At 42.9% G+C, this 12,023-nt stretch overlaps 1 protein-coding gene across 3 annotated transcripts in view; it reads right to left on the bottom strand.

Moving 5' to 3' along the window:
- Positions 1–11,254, bottom strand: part of LOC137093317 (serine/threonine-protein kinase 32B-like) — a 13,547-nt gene extending 2,293 nt beyond the window's left edge. For 2 of the 3 annotated variants that reach the window (XM_067458168.1, XM_067458169.1), the window contains exons 1-10: positions 11,184–11,254; positions 8,601–8,656; positions 5,772–5,923; positions 4,787–4,960; positions 4,080–4,117; positions 3,897–3,986; positions 2,933–3,021; positions 1,231–1,347; positions 489–614; positions 294–413 (exon numbers count right to left, since the gene is read on the bottom strand). In XM_067458168.1, coding sequence (XP_067314269.1) covers positions 294–413; positions 489–614; positions 1,231–1,347; positions 2,933–3,021; positions 3,897–3,986; positions 4,080–4,117; positions 4,787–4,960; positions 5,772–5,923; positions 8,601–8,656; positions 11,184–11,244 — 1,023 coding nt within the window. In that variant the 5' untranslated portion in view covers positions 11,245–11,254. The remainder of the gene's footprint in view (positions 1–293; positions 414–488; positions 615–1,230; positions 1,348–2,932; positions 3,022–3,896; positions 3,987–4,079; positions 4,118–4,786; positions 4,961–5,771; positions 5,924–8,600; positions 8,657–11,183) is intronic. The other variant, XM_067458170.1, reaches the window with a different exon arrangement.
- Between the last annotated feature and the right edge of the window lie 769 nt (positions 11,255–12,023).

Here is a 12,023-nt window from a genome sequence, read left to right as displayed (position 1 = left end):
ATATATATATATATATATATATATATATATATATATTAAAAGCTCAAGGGAAAGTTGATTTCTCAGTTCATGACCCCTTTAAATGTTGATTGATGAAATTGAAGAGTGAAACGGTCTGTACTGTATAAAGAGCTGCAGAAATAAAGCTGATTGTTCACGAATCAGATATCGCGATCTCTGTCGTTCTCGTAACCCGCTAAGGAGACTTTAGATGCGGGGATATAGAGAGTGATATGATATAATGATAGGGTTTTGAAGGGTTTCCTGTGAGAGTGATGTGATGAGGAACGCACCAATGGCTTCGAGTGTTTATTTCTGCTTTTGGCCAAACGCTTCTTCTTCTTGTGCAGCGGTTTGGACTCCAGGATCATCTCCTCCAGCTCGAACGTGGGGTCGCAGTTCAGACGGCCTTTCTGTGTGTGAGAGCGAGAGAGAGAATCACACAGCCTGATCATGAGCAGGTGTGTGTGTGTGTGTGTGTGTCTTACATTGGGAACGAAACCAGGCGGGACGGATTTCTCCAGCACAGCGTCCCAGTTCACATCAGCCAGATATGGATCGCTCCGGATCTCAGACAAACGAGACGGACGATTCTCAGGGTCTTTAGTCAAGAGCTGCACAGACAACAGAGAAGTCACAAATTACACTCGACCCCATGGGGTTCGAAACCTGTATGAGTTTCTTTATTAAAGCGTTAGTTCAGCCAGAAATTTAAACTCTTGTGATTAAATCCTCCAGTGGTTGGCCAGCCGTCAGTCCTCCGCTCATCTTCACACACAGATGAAGATATTAGTGTTGAAATCCGATGGCTCAGAATCGATTCACTGACTCATAACGGTTCGAATCATGAATCGATTCACTGACTCATAACGGTTCGAATCATGAGTCGATTCACTGACTCATAATGGTTCGAATCATGAATCGATTCACTGACTCATAACGGTTCGAATCATGAATCGATTCACTGACTCATAACGGTTCGAAGCTTTGTTCAGAAATCGGCCATCACTATATAAGTCGTTATTTAGTGTTTTTGCGCACTAACTCTATTCTGGTGAAGTTACATTTCTGGCTGAACTAACCCTTTCATTTCTTCATTTCAAAGGGTTAGTTACTAGACACTTGACAAAAAGAATACTGTTTGATAACCAACATCTGGTAAACGGCAGATATCTGTTAGTTAGACTTCTACTCCCGCATATATAGTAAAGGAGTGATGTTTCGTCTCACCCTGCGGATCAGAGCCACGATCCCATCGGACCAGGCGGAGGAAAAGCTGACGTGCTGTGTGTGTATCGTGCTGATCGCTTCAGCTGCTGTCGTGCCGGAGCGGATCTCATACGGCCGCTGAAACACACACCAATCCTCAGAATGACAACGGTCAGACACTTCTTTACTAAACACTAACCTTTCAATGTAAGTTATTCAACTAAATATCCAAATAAATGAGTTTATTAGGTCTTAAAGTAGCACTGGGTAACTTTTGCTCTCGGGGTCCCCCTACAGTTGGGAAAACATGTTGTCCTCAACTACTGTCGTAAACTATATTAGGGGATGCCATCGCGCATGCATTTGTTGACATGACAACCCTGATAGCCCTGAACTAGTGATGCGCGGGTCGTCTCATAACCCACGGACCCCGTATGCCTATTTAATGGTTGCGGGTGCGGGGCGGGCCAAATAACTTCATAAAAGCGGCCCGCGGGTTGGAAAAAAAGCCGACCGGCGCATCGCTAACAGTTCCCCTGAACACTGCAGGAGGAGTTCACATGCAGGTGTTCTTCTGGCGGCGCGTGGGAAATGTCTTCATCAGGTACAGTCAGTGGCAGATGCTTCAGCATGTCATATGAATATCATTTCATGGGTTTTTTTTTTTTAAACGCCAAATGATAGCGATGCTCACGTTTACAAGCCAGCGTCATTATAGTAGTCTATTGTCTACTGGTTAGCGTTTTCCAGAATCTATATGATCCTTCAGTTCAGTGTTTGAGTGGTCGGTAATCACCGTAACAAGCAGGACAGCATCGGTCGGGCACGCCTCCTTCAGCTCACGCCGACGAGCAAACGCTGGTCACATGTTGATCCTCGTCCTGCCTTTAATCACATCACTTCTTCCTTTCCTCTTATTGCTTTCCTCCAACAAAACCTTTTCTTTCTTATTTGTCTGCGCTGCTTTAGACACGACTATAACATCCGACAAACAAACGATAGTTGGGCTCCACGTCTGAATGTAAGGAAGTGTGTGTGTTGGTGGAAGTGACGTATATGCCGTAAAGCAGTCGAATTTTGTAGTTCTTTTTGTTCTCGGGTTACTACCCGAAGTTTAAAAGTACGATTAAAAACGATACAGACCCCGTCAGGCTATGGCAGACGTGTCATTCAACCTATTGTAAGTCGATGTATCATCACAAGAGTCTTGAAAATATATTATGAAGGTTAAAAAAAGGTTACCTAGTGCTGCTTTACAGGTGTCATGATCTGGCTTTTTTATTTTTTATACTGTAGTCTAAGGTCAACTAATGACGTTTGTGTGTTTTTTACATTCAGAGACATCATCACTAATCAGTAATGGGCTATTTTCTGCACTGTTTTTGAGGCTCTCTCCTGAACGCTGAGTTCTGATGGGCGTGTCACTGGAGACTCGGAGTAAACGCCCACGGCTGGGATTGGAGAAGATTTGCATATTTAATGAGCTTCAGCTCTGCTGTCAGGTCACATGAGGGAGGGATTATTTTGAAAGAGGCATCTGCAACTTGTCTTTATCACACAAACACAATGATTTATTTCTCATCCACCATTGATTGTATTACATGGCCCGCACCCGCACGATAACAATCACGTGCAATCGAAGGGAAATGTGATTTTCTCAGAATGCTTTGATATGGCGATGAGAAACACCGAGTGTATCGTGGCATGTGTTCAGCGAACTCACCGAGCCTCGCAGGAGCTCGTACGCCGTGATGCCGAGAGACCACCAGTCCACCGCATAATCATAACCCGGACCAGCAAACACTTCTGGAGCTGTGAGAGAAACACACACACACACACACACACACACACACACACACACACACACACACACACACACACGCTCGCAGCTGTTTCTCCATGTGTTTATTCTGCTGCTCAGTGACCCTCACACACAATAGCAGGTGAAAGTTGTAAAAACAGATTTTTACTGGAGTAAAAGTACAGAAGTATTTGTTTTCTAAAGTACTTGCGTATCAAAAGTAAATGTCCTTCTTTATGTCGCCGCATTATTGTATTATAGTTGTATAAATGCACATTATGCCATCATGGTTTAAGCCAGTCAGTGACGCTCCATCTGACACACTAGCAGACGACTAACTTAAACTCATTTAAATACTTGTAGAAAAGTTACAAAGCTGCTGTCACTTTAAGGCCGAATGCACGGATCCAATACACTGATACACATCTGATATTCTCACACTTTACTCTTCTCTTATCAGTAATCACTCTTGTAGGGTCATATGAAATTTCCCCAAAAATTTGAACACTGATCAGTTTATATTGATGAGGCTCCTCGGCACAGTGTGTGTGCGCTCATGGCCGTAATTAGAAAGTGTGCTTCAGTTTTCTGAGAGGATAGGCTGTCTGCGGAAAAAAAACTATAAAAAATGTAAAGAAGAAAAAAATCATCACTGACTTTCAAAGCTGCGACAGAAACGACTTTCCACTTCGAGGACCTTGATAGAAATGTAGTGGAGTAAAGAGGACGATATTTGTCTTTCAGATGGAGTGAAGTTAAAGTCAGAAGATTACAGAAAAAATAATACTCCAGTAAAGCACAGAGACTCAAACAGTGAACTTCAGTACAGGACTCGAGGAGATGAGCTGAGGGACTGTCCAGATCTGGTTTCTGCTGTCAAACTCACCCATGTAGGGTTTGGTTCCTGCCAGAGACGAGGCTTTTTCTGAGCCCTTCAGGACTGTGGCCACATTAAAGTCCGTGATGTGGACGTGACCTACGACACACACACAGCTGCTCACTATGCAGTTACACCAAACGGCTCATTATCTGAGTGTCAGCATCGACTGACGTAAACTGAGTAACTCACCATGTTCATCCAAGAGAATGTTGTCTGGCTTTATATCACTAGAGGGAACCACACACACACGCACACACACACACACACACGCACGCACGCACGCACGCACACACACACACACACACACACGCACGCACGCACGCACGCACGCACACACACACACACACAAGTGAGTAGTGGTTTTATACATATCATGTGATAAAACATTAGTTAATCAAACTTTTTTTAACGATTTTTTAAAAAAAACTTTATTAGAAGTATTCTGTGGTTGTGTTGTAGACCAGACCTGCCCGAGGGGTCCGATCAAACAGACGAGCTACTGGAGCTCAAACTGCTCCAGAAGTTAATGCTGGTTCTGATAGAAAGCTGTCAGAATACACAGAGCAGCTCAGTTTGAGGCGTATGGACCAGTCAGGGTGACCTCTGACCCCTGACCCCGCCGAAAGCACCAACAGTGGCACGTGAGCATCAGAACTGGACCACGGAGCAATGGAAGAAGGTGGCCTGGTCTGAGGAATCACGTGTTCTTCTACATCACGTGGATGGCCGGGTGTGTGTGTGTGTGTGGATGCTCACCGGTGGATGATGTGTGTTTGAGCTAGTCTGATGTGTGTGTGTGTGTGTGTGTGTGTGTGTGTGTGTGTGTGTGTGTATGCTCACCGGTGGATGATGTGTGTTTGAGCTAGTCTGATGTGTGTGTGTGTGTGTATGCTCACCGGTGGATGATGTGCTCGCGCTGCAGATAGCAGAGCGCTAACGCTAGCTCGCAGATGTACAGCTTGACCGTTTCCTCTTTAAACTGAACCTTCTGCTGCAGATGAAACCGCAAGTCGCCGCCCAGCAGCAGGTCCACCACCATAAACAGGTCCTCCTCATCCTGGAAGGAAAACCTGCGGCCGGAGAGAGTCCGTCAGGCCCCGGGAGCGGCTCTCACTAAAGACTGCTGGGTTAAAAAACACTCAAGATGGGTTGAAAATGGGCAAACCCAGAAATTGGGTTGTTTGAATGGGTCATTCACTGTGGGTTCAAACAAACCAATTTCTGTTTTTGTCCATTTTCAACCCAACTTGAGTCGTTTTAACCCAGCATTTTTTAAAGCGTGATTTTAGTTCATATAAAAAATGATAATAATAAGATTCTTTATAAAGATGGCAGCTTCATTATTTTATTCTCACACAGAGATTGGCATGAGAAATGTTCGTTAAGAACCAGAATCCAGAAGGATATTAAGATATCTTTAATACTTTTAGAGTTACAGGCATGCAAACTTGGGGAAAACACCACGAGAAGAGCTTATCCCCCATGTTTGAGCGCTCAGCGTTGGCATATAATGACACTCAGATTGATAAAGTCAACAGATTTCACTAATAGATCTGCCAATCTCTGTGTGAGAATAAAATAATGAAGCTGCCGTCTTTCTAAAGTCATCTTCACACCGCTGTAATCCGGCTCCAGATCTCAGGGGGAAACTCTCATTCTGAGCCTCCTCTACAGAACTGATTACTCCGGCAATACACACCTGAGACATTTCATACGTTCACTTTCATCACATTATCTTTGGCTTTCCTCAGAAATTTAACTAAATAGAAAAAACTAAATTCTATCCAGAATTTGACGGGGAAGTGCCTGTAGAGAAGTGTGTGAACACAGAGATGTGTGTGTGTGTGTGTGGAAGCCTCAGCTCAGAGGAATGAGACCCACCAGAGGTTAACCAGGAACGGGTGCTGGAGCCGGCGCATCACCTGCAGCTCGCGGAGCACGTTTCTGGCTTCATCTCGCTCGATGCACTGCTGCTTGTTCACGTACTTCATGGCGTACATCTTCCTGGAGTCTCTCTTCTGCACGATACACACCTGCTTCGACAGGGACGGACGGCACATTACAGGGGTGGTGTTAGGCTTGGGTGTGCACGGCAAAAAATGCTCTTCTGACTCAGTATTTTTGTCTTGTTTCTAGTCCAAACATCTAAAGATTCTTAAAACAAGAAGTATTTACTAGACAAGTCTTGTTTTGGGAAAAATAACTCAAAATGAAGAGAGTTTTTGCTTAAAATAAGATAAATAATCTGCCAATGGGGTGAGAAAAATAATCTTGTTTTCTGTTTGAATTAAGATTATTTTTCTCACCCCATTGGCAGATTATTTATCTTATTTTAAGCAAAAACTCTCTTCATTTTGAGTTATTTTCCCAAAACAAGACAATTACTTTTGCTTGTCTAGTAAATACTTCTTGTTTTAAGAATGTTTAGATGTTTGGACTCGAAACAAGACAAAAATACTGAGGAAGAAGAGCATTTTTTGCAGTGTGTTTATGGTGCAGTATATCATGTCTTAATACTTCTTCTTTTTTAAGCGCTGTATTTTTCTTCTATCCTCCCTTTATTCCACACCGCTGTCTGTGCTTTGAGCGGCTCGTTTGCTTCCTGCTTCCTGAAGCCCCTCCCTCCGAAAAACACAATGGCCTTAGATTGGTCAGATGGCCACATGTAGTTTCCTGTATTTTGATTGGCTGTTGTGTCCTAATCTCCACCAGAGGGCGCTCCTCCAGACTATCTTACTCTCCCAGCATGAACTTCAATCCCCATAACCCTTTGCCTGGACTCATTATGTGTGATTACTTACAGCTGTGTGTCATTATCCAACACACTAACCTACATGCACAGCACACTTATTTAACCTGAAACACACACACAGCAAAACCTCTACTCAAATCTCTGAAAGTCTAAACACATTTTTAGCTTTACACACATTTTGCAATTCAAAATGGCACTTTTTAAATGCCCTGAACTCGGTTCTCGGCATTAGACACAACAATCGGACATAAAGTCACATGTTTGCTATTTCAAAACACTGCCATTCAGAATGACACAGCATGAGCTGATTGGCCAACACATGAGCCGCCTGGCCAATCACAGCATGACTGGATTGGGAACAATATGAAGAATTTTCTACAATTTGAACAACATATTTTTACTATAATGGCAACGCGTACTAAAGGTGAGAGGGCTTTTCATTATGAGCAGTGTGTAGTGTGTAGTTGGTTACACAAAAGAATCGTAATATGAATGAAGTGTGTGCCAACTTCATGCAAAAGTTTGATTTTGTTATATGTAGTTTTGATTACAGTGCTTCATTTTGCAAGATATATGAGGAACTGTGCAGTTTGGGTGTGTGGTTCTGTGAAGTATTTCTGTTAAGTATTTTGATTAAACCAGCCTAGTTTGCAAAATTGTGTTAGTAATTGGAAAAACTGTAAGCTCTACCGTATTAACCCTGTGCTTTCACACACTCGTAGCGAAGTCTTGGATGTTGTTACACATTTCCTCTTGGTTTCCTGTGTTTTGGGTTCTTGAATACACTTGTTGCCTGTTTTCTGCCCTGTGGCTCATCTGGATTGTTTGTCTGTGCGTTTGACACGGATTATGATTCCACATTGTCCCGATAAAGCTGCATTAGGATCGCAGCCGTTCGTAACACACACTTCAGTTCCATTGGTAACACTTTACAATAAGGTTCATTAGTGAACATTAGTTAATGTGAACTAATGATGAACTGCACTTATAAAGCATTTATTTATCTTTGTTAATGCTGCACTGTAAAACATTTGTTTGGGTTTTGTTGATTTAACTTTTAATTACCGAGAGTTAATAAACACTGTAGTGCTAATTCTTGATTAATTAATGATATATCTTAAAGGGATAGTTCACCCAAAAATCATTTACTCTCCCTCGAGTTGTTCTAATCGTGATTGAGTTTAAGATATTTAGAAACATTGTGTTGGTCATCCTCAGCTGTTTGCTTAACATTCTTCCCAGCGTCTAACATCCTGACACACACCACTCCGGTCAGTCCCTGCTAAACGAACCGCGTGTGTGAGAGACGTGAGCTCCAGTAATGTTTCCTGACACTGCCACTAAAAATATCCCCAATCCAGCAGCCTTGAGCTGTACACAGAGAAAGACATCAGAGTTAATGCAACACAGCCTGTGTGTGTGTGTGTGTGTGTGTGTGTGTGTGTGTGTGTGTGCGCGCGCGCGCTCATCATATCAGAGTTAATGCAGCACAGCCTGCAGCTCACGTCCATCACACAGCACTGAGAGAAGGAGGAGAACAAAACACTCAATACTGGACACTGCAGGCAGAAACACTCTCACAACACGCAGAGCATCATATAAAAGTGTGTGTGTGAGTGAGTGACAGTGTGTGTGTGAGACAGTGTGGACATGTGAGTGTGTGAGTGTCCTTGTTTATATTACATTGTGGGGACCAAATGTCCCCATAAGGATAGTAAAACCTGAGATTACCGGACCAGCCAGCGGTCCTCACTTTTCTAAAGGCTTATAAATCACACAGGAGGAGTTTTTATGAGAAAGTAAAAATGCAGAACGGTATAAAAACCATTACGCCTATGGAGAGTCCCCACAAAGATAGTGAACCAGACGTGTGTGTGTGTGTCAGTGACAGTGTGTGTGTGTGTTTGTGTGTGTGTGTGTGTGTGTGTGTGTGTATTTGGATGAGTGTTTGCTCTCACCTTTCCAAAGCTTCCCTTCCCAATGGCTCTGAGAATCTGAAAGTGGTCAAAGGAAACTAAAAGAGAAAACACACACACACAATCTGTGTGAATAGTTGATGTGCTGAAACATAGATATGCTCAGGATAAAACACACACACACACACACACACACACATCTGTGCTTGCACCTGCATAACCATATTTTAGTGACAAAGAAGTGAGCTAAACTTAACAAAACCTCCTTTTAGGGATGTCAATGTTTGTAAGAACAGTGTAGTGTGTGTGTGTGTGTGTGTGTGTGTGTGTGTGTGTGTGTGTGTGTGTGTGTGTGTGTATTTAGCCTGAGACTCTCTCTCACTCTTTCTGGCTTATGGCTCCATTGGATTAACGTCTTTTAAGATTAAACACTGGTCTGGGGAGTCTGCTCTGTATTTCCTCCTGCACAAGAGGCGTGATCAACGGGCATAGTTCAAATGAATCTACGCAATTGGATAGTCCTTCAACCAATCAGAGCACAAGAGGCGTGATCAACGGGCAACAACCCATCGCTTCGCTATCCGCCATCGTGTTAAACCTGCCAGTAGCGCGGCATGTATATAAGCCAGTCTGTGATTGGTTCCAGCAAAAGTGTAACAGAAGCAGTAGAAATGAACGTACTGGTTTCCAGACATAAGACGAAATCAAATCTCTGGCAGATCAGGCTGGGGTTACTCAGTCTACGTCTGACGCACATGGCACTCACATTTGGAAAGAGGATTTTCAAGAAATGGAGCCACCAGGAATCTTAGCCGCCGCACGGCCAAACTGAGCGATCAGCGGAGAAGGGCAATCCCATCCCTACAGTGAAGCATGGTGGTGGCAGCATCGTGCTGTGGGGCTGTTTTTCAGCAGCAGGAACTGGGAGACTAGTCAGGATCGAGGGAAAGAGGAATACAGCAATGCACAGAGACATCCTTGATGAAACCCTTCTCCAGAGCGCTCTGGACCTCAGACGGGGGCGAAGGTTCATCTCCAGACAGGACAATGATCATAAACACACAGCCAAGATTACGCAGGAGCGGCTAATGTCTCGGGGAATGGCCTTAAATGGCCCAGCCGGAGCCCGATTGAACATCTCTGGAGATCTGAAAATGGCTGAGCACCGACGCTCCCCATACCTGATGGAGATGGAGAGGTCCGGCACTGAAGAACGGGAGAAACTGCCCAGAAAGCGTGTGCCAAGCTTGGGCATCAAACTCAAAAAGACTTGCGGCTGTGATCGGTGCCAAAGGAGCTTCAACAAAGCCCAGAGCGAAGGCTGTGAGTACTTGTGGACATGACATTTTTGTTTATTTATAAATTAGCAAAGATATCAAACTTCTCTCACGAATCTCTAGGAAAATAATGAATTTAATCTATTTTGGAATAAAGCTGTGACATAACAAAATGTGGGAAGAGTGGAGCGCAGTGAATAGTTTCCGGATGCCCTGTATGTGATGTGTTCCTGGGTTTTATTAGTTGTATTTTGTGCTCTCTTACATTTTTCTCTTACATACACTTTACGAGCCTTGCACCGTTTAATTTGAGAGAAACTATCATCATAAAAAGGGTCATCAAGGTTTGGTTATTATACTCTCAAACACTATAATATATGTCTTAATATTAGCATTTTAGCATTAACTCTCTATTGTGTAGCACTTTGAATGTACAAAAATTAAAGGGTTTAATTTTTATCTGAAAAAAAGATAAATGTTTTACGCCTTCATTTGATTACCAGAAAATAATAAAATACATATAACAAATACATATATATTTTTGTTAAACCTGTGATAAATCATTATTCAATTAAACAAGTTTAAGGATATAAATTATTTATACATTGATTAATAACATTCAACATAACCATCCTGAAAAAAAAATTAAAAAGAAGGAAAAGGAATCTGGACCTTTTTTATGGATATTGAAAAAACATAAACAGATTTCATAGGGCACAATAGAACTGCCCATATCATCATCTGAAGCTGTAATTAAACACTGATCTACAGTCTTATGCTCATGGTTTATTGTTTTACTCACTCGAGTAGTGTACGCATGCGCAGTTACTAGTCTCGCTTCATTTTTGATTGAAATAATTCTTATGCGTGTAATAATTTCCTTCAGTTTAATTTAAAATTGACGACATACAAGTTTAGAATTAGACAGCGTTGTGTATAATCACCTGTTTAGGGATCTGCAACATGAAGAAAACATATTTAAAACACATGAAAAATATATATAGGCTATACAGTAAGAAAAGGACGTGCAGCAGAAAGCATCACAACAGTGAAAGAACCCGAGGCTGAAATGGGCTCCACTAAATCAGAGCAACACAGTCTACCGGAAACATATCTGGAACGAGAGAAAACTCCTGAGACGTGTTTTAAAGGTGGACTTAAACTGCTATCTAACACAGACACACACACTCATCCCTCTCTTCATCAGCTATAAACTTCTGACGAGAACTAAAGCCTGACGAACAGCCTCCGCACCGCATATACACCTTCACCTGGCGCGGCACCCTTTTGCTATTTTCTGATAGTTCCCAAACTGATGAAGATGAGCTCGACAGCGGTCCTTCCTCACCCTCCTCATCCTCCTCCATCCCCGGCGTCCTGCGAGACGGACCCGCGCCCATCATCACCATCCGCAGCAGAGGCTACACACACACACACATACACACACTCTTCATCTACATACACTGAGGAGGAGAGAGAGAGAGAGAGAGAGAGAGAGAGAGAGAGAGAGAGAGAGAGAGAGAGAGAGAGAGAGTGTGTGTGTGTGTGTGTGTGTCTGCCACACGCGTGTTCTGATCATCAGCTGATGTCACTGAATGACCGCCAGAGGGCGACATGTGCATTCATCTGCTCCTCAAATAACTTCAGTTTTGGTTCCTTTGGTCGCCTGGCTTGGCTTGCTCAGTTGAGGACACTACAGTTATAAACATTGTCTCTCTCTGATAAATTAAAATAAGCTGATAACATCACTGTTTTCTCCAGAACGACTGTACAGCCAAATCTAATTCTGCTGCAGTATTGTCCTGTTTGACACTGAAGCTGCTCTGACACAATCGGCGCTGGGAAAGTGTGATATAAAGAAAGTTGATTGATTGATCAAATTCCCGCCACATATGGGGGGGAAACATGCTATGGTATATTAAAATGATGGCATAAAGAGACATAATTGTTATATAAATGCCTGTTCACACCAAGGACGATAATTAAGATAACGATATAGTTTTAAAAATCGCTCTCAATATTAAAGAATAGCAGAGTTCACACCGCAGCGATAACGATAACGGCACAGATCAACGATATCGTTGGAATCACTTTCAGAGCGCTTTTCCAGCTGATGAACGATAAGAACAGCCAATCAGAATCCATCCTGCTATAACGGCGAGCATTTAAAGTCAAGTCCGTTTCATTT

This window comes from Pseudorasbora parva, chromosome 11 (assembly GCF_024679245.1).
Source record: "Pseudorasbora parva isolate DD20220531a chromosome 11, ASM2467924v1, whole genome shotgun sequence".
Classification (NCBI taxonomy): Eukaryota; Metazoa; Chordata; class Actinopteri; order Cypriniformes; family Gobionidae; genus Pseudorasbora; species Pseudorasbora parva.
Note: the sequence above shows the minus strand (reverse complement) of the source record. Positions and strands in the feature narration are given on the sequence as shown.